The sequence below is a fragment of the Micromys minutus genome (assembly GCF_963924665.1).
Source record: "Micromys minutus genome assembly, chromosome: 2".
Taxonomy (NCBI): Eukaryota; Metazoa; Chordata; class Mammalia; order Rodentia; family Muridae; genus Micromys; species Micromys minutus.
Window position 1 is genome coordinate 90860146 of NC_137971.1, and position 27348 is coordinate 90887493.

Genomic DNA, 27348 nt, shown 5'->3' on the forward strand with positions numbered 1-27348 from the left:
AGAAAAATAGAGGAGGGAAAGAAGTAGAAATCAGAACTATAGACATGAGAGGGGACAAGGAGAGGAAGGATTAAATAATTTGGGTTAATGGTACAATGCAAAGAGGCAAGCAAAGCAATACAAACAAATAACCTATGCTGCATTTCAGATGACATAAACATAGGGAACCCACAGCCAGTCTTGAGTACGTTCATGTGAAGGCTATGAAAATAAAAAGAGGAGAAGAAGAGCCTAGGGAAAAGAGGGGACAAGAACATAGTAGGAGAAATCTGGCCTTCTGAACTGACACTGGGTGTTACAGCCAAAACAAAACCAAAGGAGCAGGAGCTGGGTGGTATACAGAGCCTGGAGGCAGTCTTGTCTGAATGTTGGGTGAAACCTCTCTTGTTCCTTCCCAGGTTATATGCATCTACACCCGAATGGTCCTTTGCAAGGCTGAAGTTGAATCACAGTGCTGGTCTGACCAGTGGGAAGTTCTTCTAGGGGTAGGGTCACAGGCTTTATGAACAACTTCAGAGGCCAGCTTGCAATGCTAACCCTGCCTGTTGACTGTCCTTTCTCATGCTGTGAAGACTTTGGGACCTTGTTTCTATTTTTTCTCTGAAGAAGGAACAGCAAAGAGAAGTAGCAAGGGAGATAGCAGCTGCCAAAGAGACACCCTCAAATCTCTAGTCAAAAAGCAACATAAAAGATCAAACATTAAAAACACAGTGTGAGAAATGGTGTAATAGCAGGAAGTGCCCTCTTCTAGTTACAGTGAGAACCACAGTCACACTCAAGACCAAACAGAAAGTTCATATTGTAACTACCAGTAACTGACATGTTGTCTCCAACAAGATTTCTGTGTTTCTGAAAACTTAAAGGTTCAGTTGCAAAACTTCTTTGTTTCATCCGACAGGTAACCTGCTGGGCACATGTCAACACAAACTCTGAGAAATTTAATATAACTCCCTTACAGGGCAGTTCACCAAGGGTTTGGGATACTGAGCTGCTTAATTCAAAATCTCTGTTTAAAATGATAACTCAGTGTTCCAAGAGAAAACAAAATGGAATTTTCTCAGTCTGTCTTCTCATTCTGTTGCTACTGTATGCAACATTCTCTCCCTGTCTTCCACTTTTTCCCATCCTTTCAACATGTCAGTTACTGATAGTTACAATACCAACTTCCTGTTTGGTCTTAAGTGTGGTTGTGGTCACTCACTGTAACTAGAAGGATGCAGCTCTTCCTACTGCTCCGGTCCTCCTGGGATGTCATATATATTTTCACATTGTATTTTTAATGTTTTCTATTTATGTTGCTCTTTGAGTAGAGATTTGAGGGTATCTTTTCTGCAGCTGCTATCTCCCTTGTGCACCTTACTCCCTGGAGCATCAGGCTGACTGCATTATTGTTTCTTCTGCCACCTTTGATTGATTTATTTATTTTCATGTACACTTTGGTATCTCGGTTATTATTATTTAGTTTGTTTCTGGCCCATATAAGCTAAATGACTTCCATTTTTTTCTCAAAGTTTTTACAAACTTATCAGTGCACATACATATTTTAGTTGATTGCAATGTTCACAACACATCTTTCTAAACTATTTTTTGCAACTAGCAATAAAGGCTGAAGTTTTGTGCTGATGACCTGGCAGTGTCCATCCTCTGGTTCAGTAAGACACCATAATGCAATGAGAGGAACTCATTTCTCATTACACACATATCTCAGCCAAGTGCAACAACTGCCTTTGCAGTGACATTCTAACTACTAACTGACAATAGAACAAACCATGTGGTTGACTGATCTCCCTCTGCTTTATTCTTTCCTTTAAAAACATTAGTTGAAGTTAACATTCATTTCATTATGTTCTCCTTCTCACATTTGTTCATGGAAATTTGTACTGAGGATAAAAGCAGTTAAGAAGGAAGGGCGGAAAACTTGGAGGACATGGCCATGACATTGACATTTGAAAATCAACTAAGTCAGAATGCTTTACTCCACAACCTCCGTGTCATGGTTAAAGTTAACTTTTTGGACAGCCATCTCTAGACCATGACTACATAGCCTGACTAAACTATTTTTCCTGTTCATTCTCCTGGATCCTCTTTTGCAGTATTTTATTTGTTGTTATGACCATAGCACCTGTAAGAAAAACTGGTGTAAGGGACATGTTATTTATTGTCATAATTTCAGAAGATTTGGTTTCTGGTTGCTAAGTCCCAGTATTTAGAAAAACACCATGGCAACAAGGGAAAATTCTAGAGGAAAGTCTTCTCATTGTAACAAAAAGTACATTGAGAGGGGAATATTGTATGATTTTTAAAGGTGGTTTCCAGTGACCTAATTTCTCCACTGAGAACCTACATTGAAAAGCTACCAGAACCTTCCCAAATAATACAACCATTTGAGGACCAAGAATAAAATGCAAAAACATGTGGGTTTTGAATTAAAACCATATCATCCAGTGTATCCTTGACATTTCTTCTCTTTTTATTCCTTTCTCTGATGCACATGCTTTTCATATGCTGTGGGATTTGACATCATTAGAACCTGAAAAGATCTTTATGACACAGTCTCGTATCTGCTTGGTTTTCACTCCATAGACAACAGGGTTCATAGTGGGAGGCAAAAGCAGATAAAGATTAGCCACAATTATGAGGCAAGATGGAGGGATGGTGTGCCTTCCAAAGCGGTGAGAAAAGAAACAAAAGAAGGCTGGGCTATAGGAGAAAACAATGGCACAGATGTGGGCAGTGCAGGTGCTGAAGGCTTTCTGTCTAGCATCTGCTGAGGATAAGCTGACCACTGCCCTCAGGATCATGGTGTAGGAGACTGTGATGCACAGGATGTCAAAGCCCCCAATAAAGAGAGCAATCATCAGACCATAGACAACATTGACCTTGATATTTCCACAGGAGACCTTGGCTACAGACAACTGGTCACAGTAGGTATGGTGTATTAATATATTGCTTCTGCAGAACGGCAGCTGCTTCGTGATGAATATCAAAGGAATGATGAGCACCACAGCTCTCAGGAAGGTAACAAGGCCAGCTTTTGCGATGACCGGATTGGTGAGAATAGTGGAGTAGTGCAGAGGATAGCAGATGGCTACATAGCGGTCCAGGGCCATGAGCATGAGCACACCAGACTCCATCGCTGTGAAGGTGTGGATGAAGAACATTTGGACCAGACACTCAGTAAAACTAATTTCCTTCAGGTAGAACCAGAAGATACAGAGAGTTTTGGGTATTGAAGCACTGCACATGACAAGGTCGGTAAGGGAAAGCATAGCCAAGAAGTAGTACATAGACCTGTGAAGGGTGTCCTCAAAGAAGATGAGGTAAAGGAGTCCACAATTGCCCACAACAGCTACTGCATACATAGAACAGAATGGGAAGGAAATCCAGATGTGCATGTGTTCCAGGCCTGGAATTCCATTCAGAATAAATGAGGCTGGAGTCACCCCTGTTTGATTCAGCAGCAGCATGATGAGGTTGGCATCATCTTAAGTGGCTTATGAAGTTTTGCGTTTATTTGTATGACAGTCCAACCTTCCAAGATTAAGATAAATGAGAAAGATAAATTCTCATGCCTCTTCTTCATTTGTTAAGTAGTCATGTTGCTACCAAACAACTAACTGACTAAAATAAAAATGCAACAACGGGAATATGGCTTATTGGTAGGATATTTGCTTAGCATATTCAAGGCTTTGGAAATAATCCCACACAAAATATAGATCCTAAGCTAATAACTTGTTGTCAACTTATTAATTTGTCCATTACTTTCACACACACTTAAAAACTACCAAGTGCTTTGGTTTATAAATATTATTTTAAAACAAAGAAGGGAGAGAGAAATAACAAATTTGTATATGTTCTGCTTTATGTACTTTTAATTTGTTGAAAATTCCAAACATACTCAATGTATTTTCTACTATATGTCTCTTCTACTCACTCCATAAGTCTTCTTAGAATTCACTTCCTACACCCTGCCTCAACGTGAACTCTTTTCATATCCCACTGAGTCCTATCATAATTACTGTGTAATAATGCTTACAGCATCATCCACTGGACTATGGTCAAGATTCAAGGTGCCACTTTTCTAAAGAACACTAAGTCTCCCTACTCTGGTAACCTTTTAACTATGAAAAGGTATCAGCTATGCTTGAGACTTTATGGACTCTTTCCTCGTCTGTGATCAAATTTTGGCTTGCTAGATCTTGTGAGTTCATGAGAACAATGAGCCTTTCATTTCTAGGAGATATTGTTTCACAACAGGCCTCCCTACAATCCAGTTCTTAGAATATTTCTGTTCCCCCATCCACAGTATTTCCTGATCCATGAGGGGAGTGGGTATAACACAGATGCTGTCTTTAGTGCTGAACAACCGACAGTTACTCATTCTGTGCAATCTGACCAGTTGTGTCTGTATTAATTGCTGCTCACTGCCATGACAGGCTAAGTAAGGATTTCTAAGGATTGGGCGCCACACTAATCTGTGGGAATACAAATAAGTACTTAGAACGCAGATTAATGTTATATCTGTTTCACAAAAGGAAACAGTAGTAAGATCTCTACTAGTGCCTATGATGTACCCATATTGCAGGCTCATGCCCACTTTTACAGTTCCAAGCATAACTTCTGTCTCATCGAATGAGCCCTAAATTCAATCAAAACTCCATTGATTATCCCCATAACATCAAAGATGCCAAGTCAGTCCTTACCGTAGTGGCGGAATTCACAGCTGGCTTGGATTATTGATGACTTTTCTCCCCTACCAACCTGTGCAGCACATTCTGGTAGGGGAGAAGTTCTAGATCGCTACCAGCATTATTTCTCCAAGTTCCACATCCCAAATGTGAGGTGGCTTTAGCAATGGAGTCTTACCATCAAATTCAGTTTCAACAATGAACAAAGACAATAACTTGCTTTGTTATTTTTATAGCCTTATTGCTATATCTTATGTAATTGTTTCTAACTAGATTCACTGCAATTTGGTTACTTTGTTTCCTTTTGATCTTATGAGCTTCTTTCCTTTCTTCCTTCCTTCCTTCCTTCCTTCCTTTCTTCCTTCCTTCCTTCCTTCCTTCCCTTCTTTATCTTTTTTATTAACATAAGAACTGATGTAGCCCAGGCTGATTTCAGTTTCAGTATGGAGCTGAGAATGAGCTTAAACTCCAACTACTTCCTGCTCTTTGTCTCTAAATGTGTAGCTTAACAGATATGCTCCCTCATGACTGTGCATTTTCATCTCTTCTTAAGGAAAAGGTCTTAAGTCATCTCACTAATGATGTAACAGATGCTTAGGATGCATTCTTTCTTTTTTGTTTTTTATTACTACGTCATATTTATGTTACTATATAGCAGGTCCAGTACTGAGAACTTACTTTTTATTCACAGACTTGATCCCCTTTACCATCTTAGTAATAGTTTTGTAGCCTGGCCTGTGTAATGAAGTAAATGACAGTAATATATAGAGGAGGCTTCCTTAGGCATTAATGAAAAAATTTAACCCTCTGTTTCATGTGACTATGACAATAACTCTTTAAGCATAACTTACTGTTCTCATTTTGTAATCAAATACACAACAAAAGCAACTTAATGAGGACATGATTATTTGTCTTACAGTTTGAGGGCATAGATTCAATCTACCATTTTAGGTAATGCATGGGTAGCCTGATGAGACAAAAGTTGCATTGCATCTGCAATCGGAAATTACAGAAAGGAGACTTTGAGTGTGCTGCTTGGTTTCCTGCTTTCATTTATTTTTGAAGCCCCATGAAATAGAATGATATCACCCCATGATCTTAGTAGGTACTTTCAATCTAGAACTTTATTCATAGACATGCCCAGATTTCTTGCCAGACACTTATAAGTCATATCAAGTTGACAAAATTGGCTATCACACTCTTATATAATATGTGTGCTTTATAGGTATTATTCTTGTAGATTCCAAGTTTAATGAATTTATTTTTATGACACTTATACTCTAGAATATTATTATGTTTCTATTAGATATTCAAAGTATCAGATGATTTGTTGTTTTCTTATACCTAAGTTTGTACTTTGATGATGACTTTATGACTGTGAGGCTTTAGAAATATGAACTCATCTGGTAAATGAATCTCATGAATGATATGGTGTGCTTGGGTTCTTACACAAGTACCTTTCCTCACTGAAGACATATCACTCTTTCTCCCATTCTCCCTGCTTTGCTTTTGTGGGTTTTCTCTGAATACTACCAGACTAGTTATTGCAAGAGTCACTTCTATGTTATGTACACATTTATAATAGCATTCTTTACAATATATATTCTTGGAATATTATAAAGCTAATGAAAACTTTGGGACCTAGCAAGACAAGCATTTTGTTCTTAAAGCTGAATTATGACTATAATCCTGCCTGATGGATAGGGCAGAGAATTCCGTCCCGATCATGTCATTTTCCCTACTCATGGCACTCAGATATTTTGCAAGTTATTTCCTTTTAGTTTGCATTACCAATGCCAAAACTCTTTTGAAAACCTCATCTATCTTAGAAATATCCACCTGTATCGTGGACTCTATCTATCATCTATCTATCTATCTATCTATCTATCTATCTATCTATCTATCTATCTATCTATCTATCTATAATACTCTCATGCAATACAACTCTACAGCATTTTTCTACTCCTTCAATTCCTCCCAACATCAACCTTTTCTCCAGATCAACTCCTCCTCTGTTTCCCTTCAAAAAAGAGAAAACCTTCATGAATTCCAGGCAAACACAGCATAGAAAGATACAATAGGACTAGAATAAAGCCCTCATATAAAGGCTGGGTGAAGTAGCTAGCAAAGTATCAGGTTAGTCAGTCTTATTTTGTAACTTTAACACCATGATTGTATAAAATGCTCTTATATTTTGGCATCACTTATAAATTTAAATGTCTCAATATTATAACAAATATTTAAAGTTTTTACCTGAAGAATATAGCAAGTTAAATGACACCTATTAGCTATTAAAGTATTTTTGAATAGATAGGCAGATTCATAAGATTTAAACTGACTTTAAACATTATTAAACCATAATTTAATATTGTTATGTGGGAAATACAAAAGGAATCACCATAAAAACATGACAAATAATCAGAAACATGAATTTCCCCAAAGCTCATAACAACTATACAAAAAGAAGAATTTCTCTCAAAATGGAAAGAAAAAATGATGTAAACAGATTCAATTAGTTCATTTAAAAATAAATAATTTGACTAGTAACCACAAACATCATAATTCAGTTAGTTTTTAAGAACAATAAAAAGAGAAAACAGACTCAATGGGGTAAGTCTATATTAGAAGTTGAGTACAATTATTTAAAAATCATAAATTTACACATGATTGGATCCAATAAAAATGTTAAATGACTTTCAAAACTGAAAAGAAACAATGAAAAGAAGGTACATAATAATTAAAATTATCCCTAAATTATGGATGAGTGACAAACATGTTAATTAAAATAAAATAATGAAAAGACCTCTGCCCTAAAGAAGAAGAGAAAGTAGATAGTGGAGCACAGTGCCAGGTGATATACTACTTTGATTTTTCTCTAAGTTAAGTTGTTAATAATATTTCACCTAGTTTACACAATACACAGACTTTTAAATGGTGCTGTTAAATAAATCACATAATTGGGTCTTTGGCGCATCTGAAACTTTTTTTCCATTAATAATTCGTCTTCACCAAACACCAAAAGGCTAAAAGAGCCTTGAAGTTGCATTCTTATCAAAAGAACATATCAGCCTATATAAAATTTGTATTTCCATGAATACTACAATGCCCTTTCATCTCTTTTGTCAGGCTTGGAAATGCATGCTTTACAGTTTGCACATAATGTTTTTCAGGTCACTTTTGCAGATCTTATGTTTTAAAAAGCATGTAAGTTTCTTCATGCACATACACCTAGGATATACACACATATAATTGACCTAAAATATCATAGATTATTGCAAAGGGAAGAATTTCATCACTTAGCATTTCTTAATGTTCTTGACTAGCAGGATTATATGTAGCAGTTGTACTGAAAAAGCAAATAGGTAAAATTAGAGAAAGCATGAGGATCTGTGATTCAAAGATTGAAAAAGTTTTTCTGACATATTGCTGTACTCTGAAGAGTATTTCACACTGTTTGTCAAGCTATTCTGTGTTTCTACTACAGCTTCAATGATTAAAACTAAGTTGAAACTATTTTTAATCTTGTTCTGAATACACATGACAAACTCATCAAGAGACCAATACTTATGTCAAAGTAAGACCTAATAATCATAAAACATATTGTACAAAAATCAATTTCAGTATGTCATAATTAAAACACACATGTAAAGAGTTAACTGATGTTATTTTTTAGTGTGGATATATGTATTGAAGTAATATCACTGATACATAGTTATAATCACTTACAAAATATTGTTCTCTGCAGGTATGGTGGATCACACCTATAATACTAGTACATGGGATGCTGAAGCAGAAGGATTGCCATGAGTTCAAAGAGCCTGAGCTACATAGGAAACTCCAGGCCAGCCTTAGTTACAGAAAAGAAAGTCTGTAATTCGCATATCACGAGGCATCTATTACAAATATTAAAGATAACAATGGCACTTCCTTAATAAGCCATCTTTGATATCTATAGTTTACTTTGTGTAATAGCGTGTTCCTCCAGTGTCACCAGAAAAAATTGAAATCATGGGCGAGTCTGTGTCAGATAAATAGAAAGCTGAGAAACAAGAGAAAGGTCAGAGACAGCAGCATTCTGACTATCAAACACAATACTCTACCTCTTCTTCCATTTCTTCTTGGGGTGATTTGTACCCCAAGATTGAACCAAATCACATAAGGTTCAATCAATTCTATTTGATTATGGTAAATATATAAATACTCATAATCTCAGGGAAATTAAACTTACTTATGGATCTGAAAATTAATGACTCAAATCTTCCCTAATCCTTCTACTATCAAAATGGTGAGTAGAATCAAAATTGTATTTCTGAGAAAATAACCAAGTCACAAGCAACCAAAGCCACTCTCCACTACATCGTGCTGTCTTAAAACTATCTTGACACCACCCTTCTACTACCGTTATGTTCCCCTCAGTACCTAGTTTCTGTGCAGCCAAACACTGAGATCAAGACAATGTGGTCCAGATGTTTAGGGTTTTGTTAAAAAGTAAAAGTTGTCATTTGCTAGTGCAAGCATATGCCTGGCCCTGGGCTTCTACATATCTTTACAACTACTGCACTCAGTCTTTAAAAGAAAAAACGTATTCCGTATCTCAAGGGAACACTGGAAACGAAGACACTGATCAATGAAGTGCAATACCAAGGGAGTACATGAAAGTGTGGATAGATTATAAATTAGGACACGTTAGTTTGTTGACATGTAGAAATAAGAGGAAAACTAAACAGAAGCTATTTTTTATAAAAAAAAAAATCATGGACTGTAGCATTGACTGCAAAGTTGTGATTATTTCTTGGTTTCACACCATGGTTTACAAAACTCTGATGAATACAGAGTTATCTGTAAAACACTTGCAATCTGAATTTTAAAATACATCAAAGAGTTCATCCACCAAGATCAAGTCACATTCATCTTAGAGAAGCAGGGATGTTTTGAAATGAATAAGCCAATAAATGGAATCTTCCCTATAGAGAGTTTGAAGTAATGAAAGCACATAAAAAATCAGGGAGTAATTTTCTATGTAACAACATGAGAAGACTACTTTGTAAAGACAGTGCAAGATCTTAGCAGAGTTAAGCACTTGCTTTGCCAGTGAGGTCTAACCAGGCAGTCCAAGTAGCGTGAATGGGATCCAATTTCAGGCAAGAAAATCAGAGACAGCCCCCTCTTGAATTGTTAGGGAAGCCACATGAAGACCAAGCACACATTTGCTACAAATGTGTAGAGTGCCTAGGTTCAGACCCTGCATAGTCCTTGACTGGTTGTTCAGTTGTTGATATCCAGGTTTAATCCATAGCGGTCTGACAAAATTTAGGAGGTAATTTCAGTTTTTGTTAAGCTAGTGGTCTTTAATTTTTATAACATTCAACTTTCCCTAACTGCTCTCAGATCTACCCCCTCCACTCTTACCTCCCTACCTACCCAGCTTTTTGCCTTCTTCCTTTCTACCTTCCTTCCTCCTTCTCTCCCTCCCTCCCTCTTTCTTTCTTTGTTTCTTTCTTTTTTTCTATCCTTCCTTACTTTCTTTCTTCCTTCCTTCCATCTGTCCTCCCTTTCTCCCTCCCTTCTTTCTTTCTTTCTTTCTTTCTTTCTTTCTTTCTTTCTTTCTTTCTTTCTTTCTTTCTTTCTTCCTCCCTCCCTCCCTCCCGTCTCTCTCTCTCTCTCTCTCTCTCTCTCTCTCTCTCTCTCTCTCTCTCTCTCTCTCTCTCTCTCTCTCTTTCTTTCTTTCTCTTTCTTCCTTCCTTCCTTAACAAACAAACATATCCAGTCAAATTCATGCTACCCAGCTACTCTTGGAAATGTGTCCTCTCTGGAAGTGTAGTGGGTCTACTGACTTAAAGAATGTGACTCTCCCTCTCCCACAAGTCAACAAATTTCGAGAGCTTATGGTGTTGTTCTTCACTTCATCTCCCCATCCATGCTGGCATTTTGTCTCATTTAAGTTTTCATAGGTATTATCCATGCTGTCACAATTGCCATGAGTACTTACCTATCTGTTCTGAAGCATGTCTAAAACAGCTTTCTTGAAGTTATCCACTATTTTTATCAATCTTTCCGTACAATCATCCATGAAATTCCCTAAGCCCTGTGAGTGAATATAAGCTCTACATTCACTTTCTATTTCTTAGAAATTAGGCTGAGCACTGCACATTTTCTACTTCCCCGTTTAGTGACCAGCTAAACACAGGTATTAGTTGCCATCTCCTGCAAAAAGCATCTTTGAGGGTTGAGGGATGTGATGATCTATAGGTGTTGCAATTAGACTAGGCTATCTGGCCAGTGAGTCACAAGGATCCTCTTGTTTTCAGCTTCTAAATGCTGGCATTACAGGTCCATGCCACCACTACTGACAATTTTATGTCAGTTTTAAGGATTGCAGGAGTCTTATAATTGCATGACAATCACTTTCCCAAATAAGCCACACCCCAGCCACAGTTTCAAGCAACTTTTACTCATTTAAAAATTTCATACATTACACTCTATTAACATCATTTCCATTCCTCCCCAAATCCTCCTGTGCCTCATTCCATCTCAAGTTCACAAACTCTTCTTTAATAATTGCTACAAAGAAGTGCATCTGTGTGCATACATACATGCACACATGCATACATATGTACATACATATTACACTTACCAGGTTAATTTAGTGGTGCTGACTATGACCACTTGGTAGTGGATAACCTCTTATGGGGATATAGAACTTATTCTCCTCTCTTTGAGCCCATCAGTTACTTTTAGGTCTTTACCTGGAATATAGACATGTGAAATTTCTCCCATTCACACTGGAATGTCATTGTTATGTCATTTTACTGCCATTATGAAGATCTGGTTTTAGGCAACCATTCTGTTAAGGTTTCATAAGTTCAACTTCCTCGTTGTGTTTAAAAAATATTTAGCAGCAGGTGTCCTGGTCCTTGGATTCTTATAATCTTCCTACCCAATTTTCCACCAATTTTTCTGAGCCTTACGTGTATAAGTTGCAATTTAGTTGCATCACTGTAGTTGGACACCCTATAGTCACATATTTTGACCAGTTTTGGATCTTGGTGATAATCTCCAAACCTGTTTTTAAAGATAATGACAGAAAAGGGTCCTTTGCAGCCCACAGTGAGGTCTGAGCTTCTGGTATCAGGACTCCGGATCTGCCTGTAGGAGGATGAGCTCCCAGATCAGCTGCACGGGCCCTTTTCCATCTGTACCAAAGAACTCAGGATCTGTCTGCAGGAGGTTGAGCTCCCAAATCAGCTGCATGGGTGTTTTGACACCTGGACCAGTGGTGAGCCTGGGGCCCAGGCTCTGGGATGTGACACCGAGGGTTCTCAGAGCACAGAGAGCATGGTGCTTTCTGGAAAAGGGTCCTTTCTTGCCCACAGTAAGGGCTGGGTCTCTGTGGATATACCTGGGGAAGGCTGAGCTAACGGATCAGCTGCACAGGTGCTTTTACACCTGGACCAAAGGTAAGACTGACGAGTAGGCCTGCAAGGGAACGCAGGGTGCTCTCAGAGCACAAGGAATGTCGTGGTGCTCTTCGGAAAGGGTCCTTTTTAGCATAATGAAGGAGCGAGGTCTCCACCATTAGGACACAAGACCTGTGGGCAGAGGGCTGAGCTCCCAGAACAGCCTCACAAGAGCTCTCACACATGAGCCCACAAAGACAAAACTGTGTCACTGCCACCAGAACTCACTGCTTGCCCACAAAAAACTGAAAACCCAGAAGCAATCTCTCTCCTAAACCCACGGATCTTCAGACACACAGGAGAGACAAACACCAGTCAAAAACAAAAACATCATCAACAATCACTGACAAGATGGCAAGAGGAAAGCACAAGAACCCAAGCAAGGGAAACCAAGATAACCTGGCAACATCAGAACCCAGCTCTCCCAATGCAGCAAGTAGTGTATTTACCAACACACCAGAAATAAAAAGATTTAGACTTAAAATCATACTTCATCATGATGATGCAGATCTTTGAGAAGCCCATGAATAACTTTCTTAAACAATTACAAAAGAGCCAGGAGAAATCACTCAAAGAACTCCAGAAAAACACAAACAAACAGGAGAAGGAACTGAAAATGGAAATAGATACAATAAAGAAATCACAAAAAGAGACAACCCTGGAGATAGAAAACCAAAGAAAGAAATCAGGAGTCATAGATACAAGCATCACCAACAGTCCAGTGTTTTGCTGCATACAGGAAACTCATGTCAGAGACACAGGCGGACACTACCTCACAGTAAAAGGCTGGGAAAAAAACTTCCAAGAAAATGGCCCCAAGAAAGAACCTGGAGTAGCAATTCTAACAATGAATAAAATAGATTTTTCAATGAAAAGTTATCAAAAAAAGATAAGAAAGGACACTTTTTACTCATTACAGGAATAATATAGCAAGATGAACTCTCGATCTTGAATCTCTATGCTCTAGTTACAACAGCACGTACATTCATAAAAGAAACCCTTCTAAAGCTCAATGCATATATTGCACCACACACAATAATAGTGGCAGACTTCAACACCCCACTCTCATCAATAGACAGATCATGGAAGCAGAAAATGAACAGAGATACAGCAAAATGAGCAGAGGTTATGAATCAGTTGGAATTAACAGACATCTACAGAACATTTCATCCTAAACCAAAAGAATATACCTTTTTCTCAGCACCTCACAGCACCTTTTCCAAAATTGACCATTTATTCAGTCACAAAGCAAGCCTAACAGATATAAGAAGACTGAAATACTCCCATGTATCCTATCAGATCACCTTGGTCTAAGGTTGGTCTTTAATAACAACAAAGACAACAAAAAACCCACATACACATGGAAACTGAACAATGCGCTACTCAATAATAACATGGTCAAGAAAGATAAAAGAAATTAAGAATATTTTAAAATTTAATGAAAGTGACACCATTACATACCCAAACCTATGGGATGCAATGAAAGCAGTGCTAAGAGGAGAAGTCATAGATCTGAGTACCTTCAAAAAGAAACTGGAGAGAGCATACACTAGCAACTTAACAACACATCTTAACTCTCTAGTACAAAAAGAAACAGATATATGCAAGAGGAGTAGGTGGCAGAAAATAATCAAACTCAGAGCAGAAATCAACCAAGAAGAAACAAAAAGAACCATACAAAGAGTCAAAACCAGTAGCTGGTTCTTTGAGAATTCAACAAGTTCAATAAATCCTTAGCCAGACTAGCTAGAGGGTACAGAGAAAGTATCCAAATGCACAAAATCAGAAATAAAGGGGAGACATAACAAAAAAGTGGAGGAAATTCAAGGAATCATCAGATCCTACTATAAAAGCTTATACTAAACAACACTAAAAAATATGGAGGAAATGTACAAATTCCTAGACAGATACCAGATATCAAAGTTGAATCAGGACCAGATAAACCATCTAAACAATTGCTGCCTACTCTCCCTCTACCAATTCAATATAGTACTAGAAGTCATGACTGGAGCAATTAGACAACAAAAGAAAGAAAAAGAGATACAAATCAGAAAGTAAGAAGTCAACATATTACTATTTGATGAAGACCTGATAGTACACTTAAATGACCCCAAAATTCCACCAGAGAACTTTGACAGCTGATAAACAACTTCAGCAAAGTTTCTGGATATAAAATTAACTTAAACAAAGCAGTAGCCTTCCTCTACTCAAAAAGCAATCATGCTGAGAGAGAAATTAGGGAAAAGATACCCTTCACAATAGTCACAAACTATATGAAATACCCTAGTGTGACCCTAACTAAGCAAGTGAAAAATCTGTATGACAAGAACTTCAGATCTCTGAGAAAAAAATTGAAAAAAAATTTCAGAAGATGAAAATATTTCCCATGCTCATGGATTGGAAGGATTAAAATTCTAATGATGGCCATCTTACCAATACAATCTACAGATTCAATCCAATCCCCATCAAAATTCTTCATAGAGTTGGAAAGAGCAATTTGCAAATTCAACTGGAATAACAAACTTAGGACAAAAAAAAATCTATTCTCAACAACAAGAAAACTTCTATGGAAATCACTATTCCTGACCTCAAGCTATATTATAAAGCAATTGTGTTAAAAACTGAATGGTATTGATACAGAGATAGGCAGGTAGATCAATGGAACACAAAAGGGGATCTAGAAATGAACTCTCATATATATGGTCACTTGATTTTTGAAAAAGGAGCTAAAAACATTCAATGGAAAAAGACAGACTCTTTAACAAATGGTGTTGGTTCAACTAGCAGTCAGCATGCAGAAGAATGTAAATATGTCTAACTTTATGTTCTTGTACAAAGCTCAAGTGCAAAGATCTCCACATTAAACCAGGTACACTAAAACTATTAGAAGAGAAGGTGGAGAAAAGCTTAGAACTCATAGGCACAGGGGAAAATTTCCTGAACAGAACACCAGTTGCTTATGCTCTAAGATCAAGAATCAATAAATGGGACTTCATGAAACTGCAAAGTTTCTGTAAAGCTAAGGACACTGTCAAGAAAATAAAATGGTTTTTAATAGACTGGGAAAGGATCGTTACCAATTCTAAATCTGATAGAGGTCTAAGATCCAATATATAGAAAAAGCTCAAGAAGTTAAAGCCCAGAGAATCAAATGTTCCTATTAAAAATGTGGAACAGATCTAAACAAAGAATTTTCAACTGAAGAATATCAAATGACTGAAAAGCACCTATGGAAATGCTCAAATTCCTAGTCGTCAGAGAAGTGAATATCAAAACAACTCTGAGATTCTACCTCACAACAGGCAGAATGACTAAGATCAAAAACTCAGATGACAGCAGATGCTGGTGAGGATACAGAGAAAGAGGAACACTCCTTCACTGTTGGTGGGGTTGTAAGATGGTCCAACCACTCTTGAAATTAGTCTGGTGGTTCCTCAGAAAACTGGACATAGTACTACCTGAAGACCCAGTTATTCCACTTCTGGGTATACACCCCAAAGATCCTCCAACATATAATAAGGACACATGCTCCAACATGTTCATTGCAGCTTTATTTATAATAGCCAAAACATGGAAAGAACCCAGATGTCCTTCAACAGAGGAATGGATACAGAAATTGTGGTACATTTACACAATGAGGTATTACTCAGCTATTAGACACAATGAATTTATGAAATTCCTAGGCAGATGGATAGAACTAGAGAATGTCATCTTGAGTGAGGTAGCTCAGTCACAAAAGAACAGACATGATATGCAGTCACTGATAATTGGATACTAGCCTTACAAAGCTCTGAATACCCAAGAAACAACTCTCAGACCATATGACACTCAGAAAGAAGGAAGGCCAAATGTGGAAGCCTCAGTCCTTCTTAGAAAAAAAAGTATATAGCACTCTCTCAGGGTGTGGTACTCCTAGACCTTAAATCATTAATAATTCAAATGCTAAAAATATAGCCTTGTGGCAATTATTGGTATTTAAAAATCATTATGTTAATTTTGCCTGAAGGGAAGAACAGTACATTATCTTCTATAATGACATTTTTTCATCTAAAGGCTCATCTATGCACCTGTGAATGTATTTTACAGGTCTTAATAAAAACTTATAGTGTTAAAATGAAAAAATCATTATTTTCAATTTTTACACACCAAGTAAACTTTGACTATTTCCATGTTATGTTTTGTTTTATAGTACTTTCTGATCTTTGTAACTAGCAAGTTTTCAATGCATACTATCAAACCTTTAAAAATCAAGTACTGAAAAAAATATATTCATACAGTGTTATGTAAAAATACTCTTAAAATCTGTACATTTGTCTCTGTTTTTAAAAATAAAGTTGTTTAATTTAAGAAAAAGATGATGACATCTCATAGGCTATTAAATGTGATAGAGTTCTAAAGGTTTATAAATGGATGAATGAAATGTATGACTATAGTTCATCATTATGATCTCTCAAATTATGATTTGAGAGAAATTATGATTTGAGAGAAAGGATGTATTTTCTTACCTCCTGGACAAGGAAAAATGAAAATAAAAATGTGTTTACTCTGCAATTTTCATAAATCAGCTCAGCTAATGAAACATTAAATATACAAATACTGTTTCTTTAAACTGTTTTTATTAAGTTGGTAGAATATTTTGATATTACAGAAACATTCAATTTTATTATGCTCACAAATAGAGAAAATTTAAAAATAAAATTTAATAATTTCTTATATGATTTTTATGGAAAAATATATAAATTTCTTAAATGTGTTTTAGAGAATTAGCTCTCTTTCTGGACCGTGTGATCTTTAAGGCTGTCTTGAAGGACATGGAACAGTCAGTTCTTCTCCTGTGAAATAATTAACAGTGGCTTGGATAGAGAAGCCTAACTCACCTACTAAGATGCTTTTGATCTTCCTAGATAGTAAAAGTGCGTTGTATTTGTGACTTTATGAGAAATATCTCCTTCCTTTCAGGAAGAAAAAAGTATTTGAAAAGCAAGTACATTGTATTGTGTGTGGGGGGGATACATATGTATATTAACATATACATAGTATATGTACAAATATCTATATCAGTATACACACATTTACAAATGTATCCATACATACACACATACTCTATCAAAAGCAAAAACTGTCATATATCCTAAAAATTAAAGTTGACATATTGAAACAAGACTTAAAATCTTTACACTTTACATATTTTTCATTGGGCTCTGTCAGTGAAACCTGGTCCTTCCAGTAGATTCGTTCTTCAAAAGAAAGGCTAGACTCATGGAAAGCTTGGTGAGCTTTCCAGGAATGTTGAAGAATACATTAACAGGGTCTAGTTTTTAGTGCCTTGTTAAGATAGTACATCTACAAGGATTTTACCAGCTCCCACCTAAGCAAGCAATTAGATGTAATGGTTCTCTGTTTTCCTGCCAAAGCTCATTTATGTACTGTGAGCTTTGGAATCCTTAGACCCTGAAAGAATCCTTATAACACAGTCTCGTATCTGCTTGGTTTTCACTCCATAGACAACAGGGTTCATAGTGGGAGGCAGAAGCAGATAAATATTAGCCACAATGATGTGGCAAGAAGGAGGAATGGTGTGCCCCCCAAAGCGGTGGGAAAAAAAAGAAAAGAAGGCTGGGCTATAGGAGAAAACAATGGCACAGATGTGAGCAGTGCAGGTGCTGAAGGCTTTCTGCCTAGCATCTGCTGAGGATAAGCTGACCACTGCCCTCAGGATCATGGTGTAGGAGACTGTGATGCACAGAATGTCAAAGCCTCCAATCAAGAGAGCAACCATCAGACCATAGATGGCATTCACCTTGACATTGCCACAGGACAACTTGGCTACAGACATGTGGTCGCAGTAGGTGTGGTTTATTATATTGCCTCGACAGTAGGGTAGGCGCTTGGTGAGAAATGTAAATGGAATAATTAGCAGCACCCCTCTTAGGAAGGTGGCAAAGCCAATCTTGGCTATGATAGGATTGGTGAGAATGGTGGAGTAACGCAGAGGATAGCAGATGGCTACATAGCGGTCCAGGGCCATGAGCATGAGCACACCAGACTCCATCCCCGTGAAGGTGTGGATGAAGAACATCTGTACAAGACAGTCATCAAATCCAATTTCTTTAAGATGAAACCAGAAGATGCACAGGGCTTTAGGGATTGTGCTAGAGCACATGACAAGGTCTGTTAGAGAAAGCATTGCTAAAAAGTAGTACATGGGTCTATGTAAGGAGTCCTCAAAGAAGATGAGATACAGGAGTCCACAGTTACCTATCATAGCCACTGCATACATGGAGCAGAATGGAAAAGAGATCCAGATGTGCAAGTCTTCTAGGCCTGGGATTCCATTCAGAACAAAGGAAGCTGGGATCAGACCTGTGTTATTCTGAACTGACATGACCAGGCTGGTATCACCATCAAATTGTTTAAAATTATGTAGGTTTTTCTAAAGAAAAGACAAAAGAAAATATAGGTTGTAATTGCTCTTTACACATCTCTTCTGCTTTTAAAAACCATACAATACATTTTAATGTTCAATCAACCAAAAGAATAGTTAAGTTTGTATTGTTATTTATCATTAATTCATTGATTCACTCAGGAAATTGTTACTGATCAGATACTGGCTGAATTTTTGAAAGATAGGTGTTTATCTTTGCAGAGTATTAATCTGCTGTATTCTATTATGATTCTTTAAAACATGTCTTTACTCAGCTGTTGATACACATTTTACTATAGATGTTGTCTTAGATAGTAGTTTGGTCTGAGCATGTTGGCTGCATAACTATAATACCAGCTATGGAGAGACTGAGGCAGGAGAGCTCAAGTGAGTTCAGTTTGGAATATATTGCAAGTCTCATAGATAGATAAACAGACAGACAGACAGATAGATAAATAAATATATAGACAGACACACAGACAGATAGACACATAAACAGACATATAGATGATAGATAAATATAGATAGATGATAGATAAATGTTTTCATTCTTTCAGCGACTATTTAGGACTTAGACTTTTAGAATTTTTGTTCTTAACCATTGGTTGAAGTTTATTTTTAGTTACTGATGCTAAATTCAAAGGATTCTCAAAATTGTCTCATGATGAATTCCTCAGTAAATCTCAGGATCTCACAAGTCAGTGAAATTGTTTAAGTTCCCTTATTCTTCATGATTTCTCATTAATGTCTTTTAACACACTGAACTATGATACTCCCGCCCCCTGTCGAATTTATAGCCGTAAGTCAGAGCAGCTAATGGTATCTAGGATGGTAAGAGTTTGGCTTATTCTTTCTACAAATCCCTCTGATTTACCTTTCTTGTCTTCTGAGATTTTTCCATTGCCTGTGTTAGGCATATCATGCATATTTTATATACATACTTCTTATGATACATACACTGTTAACATTACTATTTCTTACTAAAGCTTATCAAGTCTTTGCCTTTTTTATACTAATTCTCTATTTAAAATGCATTTTCTCAATAACATGTTGTCAACCTATGATATCTCTTTTCTCATTTATACTCTGTTCTTTCAGATTTATGATTTTATAATCATAAAAATAAAACCCACTTTAATTAGTTTTCTTTTTTTATGTGAATGGGGAGCCATAGAAATAAAAGTTATATTTTGGTAAACCTTCCAGGCTGCTTTCATGAACCTTACCTGTGTTCCCTCCTAAATCACTAACCAAGGAACTGACTGAACCCATCAGGACTTTCTTCTCTCTCAGCCTCCGGGAGTGCTGAACTTCAGGACATCCTTACTAATGAGGACCGAAAGTCATGTTAGATTCATCTTGTCCATGTGGCCGCACAGCCTGCACGCTGAGCCCTTTTCTCTTCACCATCCCAATCTTTCTACCCTGCTCTGTGTCCCCTTCTCCCACCCCCATCCGGATCTACCTTAGATCAAAGTTACCAGAGGTGGACTGCTGAGGCAAAGGAGCCCGGAGGTTAACAGCATGTGCTTACAGGGTCCTTGTGGCCAATCCGGAGGCCCAGATGAGACAGTTCTGCGCACCCCACCTCCCGCGACCTCTCCTTGACACTGAATTCTGCTCCCCACCCCTGCACCCAGGCGTTGGGAATCCTGAACGCCCGAGGTCTTCTCACCTAACTAGAGAAACACGCTGGAGCTGCTGGAGGTGAAAAGCAGATTAAGCACACCCGCAGCTGCCGCTTCAGGAGCACAAGCCACAGGAGTGACCTGCTCTACCACGGGACTGCTCAGATCGGTCCAGCGCCACCTGCACCCCAAGCGCCTACGCGGCGCTGCACAGGTATTCGGACGCCCTTGCTGCCCTCGTGCGGCTGGAGTAGGTCCCACGCATCTGGCACATCTCATTTCCACTGTAAGTGGTACTTATGGAACCCTGAGGACTAGGCTAGGCAGTGTGGCCACTGCCACATTCACAAGACAAGGAGGTCTCCATCTTTCCATCCCCCATGAGTGCAGGTCCTAGGGGAGGAAGACAGGGTCCTCTTAGACAAGTTTTGTTTGCAAAATGGTGCAGTAATTGTGCCCTCATTCCCTCGGTTCCCCTAGAGGATTGAGTATGGATGCATTGGGAGAAGCTGCCTTCTAGTGTACTGTCCGTGGTGTTTTAAATAAAATTGTGTGTAAGAAACCTTGGAAAATATTGCATCACCACAGATAAAGGACAAGTGGGTGTTCTCACTGCCTCTTTTGTCTTTATAAAAACTGCTTATGGTTTTTGTTTTGTTGGTGGTGGTGGCGGTGGTAGTGGTGGTTTTTTAAGTTTTGCATCTTTGCAGGAAAAACGCTTTATATCTGGTAGTTCTAACATTATCCCATATTTGTTTCTCATACCAGAAGGAAATTATCAAACTCCAAATTCTCTTTGCTTCCAAACACCATTTACAACTGAAGCGTTTGGAGTACACAAATGAGGGTCCCACACTTTTGCTGTTTGGTTTTGATTTTTTCCTTTCAGAAACACCAACTGCCTGCCATGGGACGGTGTGAATCCACACACGGCTATCTGTCTGGAAGCTCAGAACACCATGGAGAGAGGCTACAAACACCTTAGCAACTGTGGCAGAATTAAAATCCAGTGCCCAGGGTCCCAAAGGAACACTGAACACTCTCTGTCTCTCTGTGTGGGGATGAATCTGTAGGGTGTATGTGTGTATATGCATGTGTATGATGTGAATATGTGGGGTGTGATATTTATATGTAGTGTGTGATGTGTGTTCATGTTGTGTGTATGCACGTGTGTGTGTGTGTGTGTGACAGAGTGTATTTATGTGTGTGTGGGGGGGTTATGGTATGTGTAAAGTGCATGAGTGTATGTGTGTATGTGTATAATGGGTGTGTGTGGTGTACGGTATGAGTGTATAGTGTGTAAGTGTGTGTGTAGCAGCATCAACATGAACAAATTTTATACACTCACACTATATATATATATTATATATATATATATATATTATATATATATATATAAAATTCTATATAATGCTGATAATAAGAAACCTGAAATTTTATACAATGTAAATAGATTTTGTATACTGTGCGATGTTTAAAAACATTAAGCCGTGTACTTGCTCAGTGACCTCATTATAAAACAGAAAACTGAGTCAGTTTCACGTGTACTATCAGAAAGAAGAAGTGCCTGGGAGGCTGAGGCAGGCCAAAGTTCAAGTTTGAGGCTGTAGGTGAGAATGTCTCAAAACTATTCGATGGAAGTGGAAATTTTTCTTATTGGGTAAAAAGGGGTGACTAATCGAAGTATGAAGTGGAGGGCTCTTGCCAGTTACTGAGGGTATTCTGTCTGTATTTGGACGGGTGATGAATACTGGGCGTGGGAAACTTCCTTTTTTCCCCGTAAGTATGAACACTGGTGGATTCACTATGCCCTGGTGGATGACCCCACACTCACCTATGGGCACTGCTAACTGAACTCAGTGGGTTAAAAATAAATAATTAAATATAAATGGAGAACAAGAAATTGAGAGGGATGAGATGGGGATCCTGAGAGAATTAGAGGGGTATAAGAGGTTGTGATCAAGAAACATTGCACACCTGAATGAAATGTTTGAAGAGTAACTGAAGTAAATACCTTCCTTTTATACATTGATGACAATAGTTTATACCAGCTGATGACCGGCTGTCATCTATGAGTTGGCTCAGCAGTTAAGAACACTTGCTGCTCAATCATGAGGACCAGAGAATTTATTCCAGCACCCATTCATAAACATTTGTAACTCCAAGGAGCCAGTGTCCTTGGCAGGTTTCTGTTAAAACATGCATACAGGCCTGCCTGTGTTCAGATTGACACGGACACATGCCCACACATAATTTATTCTTACTTTACATTGTCAATCATAATGCTTTGTGATGGGAGTCTGTAGGATTCTCCACATGGATGTGATGATATTATGATGACATTAAGGAGAGTATGAATTGCTTGAAGAGTGAGTACTATAATGAACTGATGATATGCTAATTGGTTTGATTATGGTGATCATTTCACAAAACATAAGCATATGAAAACAGCATACTGCATACCTCAAAAATACATACTTTTGTCCATTGTATCATAAAGCTGAAATAATACGAGAAAATGTCTCATAAAGGCTTAAAATAGCAAATGACATTTTTTTATCTTGTATCTTCTCAAAGCATTTTTACAAAAGATACCGTAGACATTTAAAAATATAAACAATGATCCATGTGAATTAAATTAAAATATTAATATAATTTCTTTAATTTGTTGATGCTTTTATAATTATAAAAATCATTGCCTTCACTGAGACAAGATAACCCCTGCCCAGGGACACAACCCAAGCAGTCTGGTGCTGCAGGGCCTGGGCAGGAAGATGTAGATGACTCTTGCTGAGTACCAGGGAGCCGTGTGGGGAGCAAGTCTAAATTAACCACCAGTCCAACACCATCAAGGCAGGGGAAGGCAGTTCATACCAGGAAAAACCCCTGCCTCGTGCCACAGTACGTGGGTGGGACATATCATTCCTGAGACAACCCCAGACACCTAGACACCCTAGGGCACATAGACACCCGGGTACCACTAAGATGAACAAGTGAGTAGTGGAGAGATAGTAAAGATAGAGAAAAACGAAGGATGTCTACACAATGAAGAGAGGCAAAACTGGAGTCAAGGGTGGTGAGACCAGCCTGATGTGAGTGTCCAGTGATGCCACCGATGTCCATGGCGAGGTCCTAGCCTGTACTACCACCAAGGGCCATGCCTAGGTCTGTGGCTCTGGGGACTGCTGTTACCACCAAAAGCCAGGTGGACTTCTCTGGTCTGGGCTTCCTCCCTGGGCAATGCTGATGTCCAAGGGCTCTGCAGAACAGCATCCAGCCCTTACCTGGGAGAACTGGCCCTGAGGGCACGCAAGTGAAAGAGCTGGCCCCACCTCTCACTGGCTGCAATACTTAGGAGAGCAGGCCCCTTACCTCATCTGGACAGCACAGTGCAGATAATCATATTGGTGTGGTAGGGGGAGAAGATAGGAGAGACCGGCCCTCAGGGCATGAGTGTGAGAGAGCTAACCCTTGTCATTTGTCTGCTATTCAAGATGTGGCTGAAGGAGAGATTCCCCCTCTTAATCCCGATGCTTATGGGAAGCAGAAGAGCTAGCCCCAAGGTCATCAGAACAGGAGAGCTGTCTTTGCCCCTCACCTGCAGCCGCACTTGGGAGAGTGGGCCCTGTGCCTTACATGGGCAACACAATAGAACTGGGCCCAATAACATGGTTTAGCTGTGCCCCAGTGCACGAGAGTAGGAGATCTGGCTCTGTCCCTTGAAGGCTGTAATTGTGTTTTATTCATTCCATGTAAATAATTATTTCAGTATTTCAAGGAAAGGCACAGAGGCAGCAAGAACTGTTTGATATGGGGGGGAGGTTAAGGCATATTTCCTCCACCCAACCCTATCTTACACCTGCAAGTACACAGATCCACAGACACACACACAAGAGAAAAGAGGCCACACAGCTTAACAAATAACACAAGTTTCTTACTAACAACAGGAATTATTATTATTGACTCAATAAGAAGGTAAGTGAAAAAAAGTGTCACTGGATAACATGTTCTACAGCAGTGGGTCACCTGAGAAGTGTGATGAGACATCCTGTGAGAAATGATGTTGAGGGAGGCTGGACGTAGAAGAATCAAGGATCTAAACTAAATCGAAATCTCTTATTTGTCATTGCCATTGTTTCAGTGCCTACGTGTCCCAAGACAGGGACGCTCATCTCACGGAACATGAAAGTCAACTATATAGTGAGCTTCATAGAAGGACAGAGAGCAAATCTGGAGAAACAAGTGGACAGCAGCTCTATATAAGTGGATTTAATTGTTCGTGCTGGGTCACCCACTCACGGAGCACCTAGCACTCTCTCACAGCTCAGTCAGGCTTTGCCCATTGTTTTCTAAGTGTGTCTCTGCAGCATGTATTACTAAGGTGATGCTGACTTTGCTCCTAATATACAGCCAACAAAGTGCAAGCCTATCCTATATTTGCACACTTGTTAATGTATTGGTTTTTACTGTGGGTTATGCATATAAATCACCAGTATGTGGCCCTGTTCTCAGCCTTTGCAATTACGTTGGGTGAGATGGATGCCATTAGTTAGACTAGTACCACAGTCTGTATTAGTACCACCTCTGTGCTCTCTCTCTCTCTCTCTCTCTCTCTCTCTCTCTCTCTCTCTCTTTCTCATTCTTCCCTGGCTGTGTTACAATGAACTTTCAATCCATTTGACACCACTAAAAAGACTGCAAGTACTTCTATGTATACCCATTGTGCTACCTTAAAATTTAAAAAAAAAAAAAAAAACCAGTTACATTTGTAATATACTTAATTGATATAGTGGACAATCACAATCTTTCCAAATTCTTGAATACAGTTATTTAGCTTTTATTAATTTTAGAATGAATGTAAGAGGAATTTTTTTAATTTTTTATATTTTCATGATCATTTTTATTTTGAATGATCATGAAAAGGACCTCATCAAAGGCACTTCCATCCCCCCAGTATATCTAGAATGCTACCACATGTGTAGAAGATGCTAAAGTCCATGTACATCAAGGAGAAGAGATTTTTACTTCTCTTGTAAGTGCTGACAAAGCACCTTTCAGAAGCCCTGCCTGAGTTCTCTGGTCCTAAGTGCGTACACGATGGGGTTGAGCGAAGGAGGGATGATATTGTGCATCACATTGAGCAAAACTGGGATGAGAGTGGCCTTGGTCTCTGCCAAGTGTGTTATTGAAATCACCACAATGGTAGTGTAGAAGAAGAGAATGAGGATGAGGTGGGAGCTACAAGTGCTCAGAGCCTTAGAAACAGCCTCAGATGAACTGAGTCTGAGTACAGAGCGCAGAATCAAAGTATATGACAGTATGATGAGACCCAGGTCACTGCCCATTCCAAGCCAAGCCAGGGTTAATTGGCAGATGCTGTTCGGCCTCCTGTCATCACAAGCCAGGCTTGTGACACCAAGGTTAGAGCACAGGCAGTGATCGATTTCATTTCTCCAACAGTAATTCCGCTGGGCTGTAGCACAGGCACTGGATGACACACAAGCCATTTCTCAGCACCATAAACACTGTGACCTTTAAGATCAAGGAATTGGTAATAATTGAAGAATAGCGGAGAGGATAGCAAATAGCTACATATCTATCAAAGGCCATGCAGAGGAAGATACCTGACTCCATGCCTATAAAGCAGTGAATGGCATAAATCTGAGCAAAACACTCAGGAAGGCTAATGACCTTGGCATTAAACCAGAAGATGGCCAGGATCTTAGGCATGATGGTTGTGGCGAGGCCCATGTCCACCACAGAGAGGATGCCCAAGAAAAGGTACATGGGCTGCTTCAGGGAAGGGTCCTGATAGATGATGATGATAATTAGCATGTTTGTCCCTATTGCTGAGAGATAGAGTAAGCTCAGCGGTAGGGAGAGCCAGTGCTGCCAACTGTGGATGCCTGGGAATGCCAGCAGGATGAACTCGGATACCTGGAACTCGGAATTATTAAAGTCTTTGAGATATGCAGACATTTTCCTGTCAAGAAAAGAAAAGATGGGGTCTTTATCGTAGCTATAGTCAAAAAGCAAAAACAATAATTATTAAAGCACAGTTCTCACATTGAAACACTTAAGAATATTAATCAATATCATCAATTTTAATGTCATAAATCTTGTTCTTGGAAAATGGAGTTGGGGGTTGGAATTCATGCTGGAAAATCATGATGTTCAGTGTGTGCAAGTGTGCTGAAAGTCTCAGCAACATTTTAGTCAAAGTCCTGTTCAAACTTGAATAATCTCTTGGGAGGCTTCCTGGAAGGTACTGTGTCCTTATGATCAAATCATGATAAACTTCAGCCTTAATTCTTAATAGCACAGCTCTGATTGTTCTGATTTTAGCAATGCCATGGTACAAACTGTGTGAAGGAAATGATTTTTTTAGAACACTTTGTGACACCAAATGCTGTCTTAGTAGATTTAGCCCTGCTAGAGTATATCCAAGAACCACCTTCAAGAGGATTTCTAGGGTAAGAGCTGTCTTCTCGGGAGTCTTTACTAATGTTAGGACTTGGTCTCTCATTATCTGTCCATGACTTAAAAGCTGTTTTGTTTTACTAAGTTGACACACTGAGAATGTCTTCTTAATATTTATGTTTATGCTCATGAATTAGTGCCTGTGTAGGCTCTGGCCAGAGAAGCTTCCTTCTGAAGTGAATGGTGGTTAATAGGAAGGTTCATAACTAGTTAAGATCCTGAGAATAAGTTACTATTGAGTCTTCAGCCGTGAACACAGCATCTATGTTTAATTGTTGGGAACGGGGCAGAGATATTTCTTAAGTGGAATAACTGCCAATGCATTACTCATACTCCCACAAATAACACCTCACTCACATTCCTATGAGCTATTTCTCTGAGTTCATCAAAATAAAACTTTTTAAAAATATAAGAGCAGAAGAAGGAACAGTTGAAAAGAGGAAGGAGAGTAGCAGAAATAGGAGGAATGCAAAGGTAATGGGGTGGGTCAACATAATCAAAATCCATTATACAAGTATATGAAATTACTACAACAAGCCTCCTTATTACATATAACTAGTATGTGCTAAAAGAATCCCTAATCAAAGAATGGTTAAAACACATCTGGAAAAAAAAAAAAAAAAAAAAAAAAAAACAGCAAATTGATTACTCATGATAGTTTATATTCTCAT

The 27348-nt window shown here is 38.6% G+C and overlaps 3 protein-coding genes across 3 annotated transcripts; all 3 read right to left on the reverse strand.

The window, feature by feature from the left end:
• Positions 1 to 2498: 2498 nt before the first annotated feature.
• On the reverse strand, positions 2499 to 3467 carry LOC308418008 (olfactory receptor 52N4-like; the record flags this gene model as incomplete). Its single annotated transcript, XM_080913347.1, has 1 exon — positions 2499 to 3467. The coding sequence occupies one exon, from the start codon at positions 3465 to 3467 to the stop codon at positions 2499 to 2501; it is 969 nt and encodes a 322-aa protein (XP_080769473.1).
• Positions 3468 to 17564: 14097 nt separating this feature from the next.
• Positions 17565 to 18530, reverse strand: LOC308418013 (olfactory receptor 52N4; the record flags this gene model as incomplete). The annotated part of the gene is made up of 1 exon (XM_080913352.1): positions 17565 to 18530. One exon carries the CDS (start codon positions 18528 to 18530, stop codon positions 17565 to 17567), a length of 966 nt encoding a protein of 321 aa, XP_080769478.1.
• A 6721-nt stretch (positions 18531 to 25251) lies between these two features.
• On the reverse strand, positions 25252 to 26176 carry LOC308418104 (olfactory receptor 56B1-like; the record flags this gene model as incomplete). The annotated part of the gene is given in 3 exon segments (XM_080913432.1): positions 25252 to 25673; positions 25676 to 25690; positions 25693 to 26176. Coding segments are annotated over 3 exon segments (921 nt in total).
• Between the last annotated feature and the right edge of the window lie 1172 nt (positions 26177 to 27348).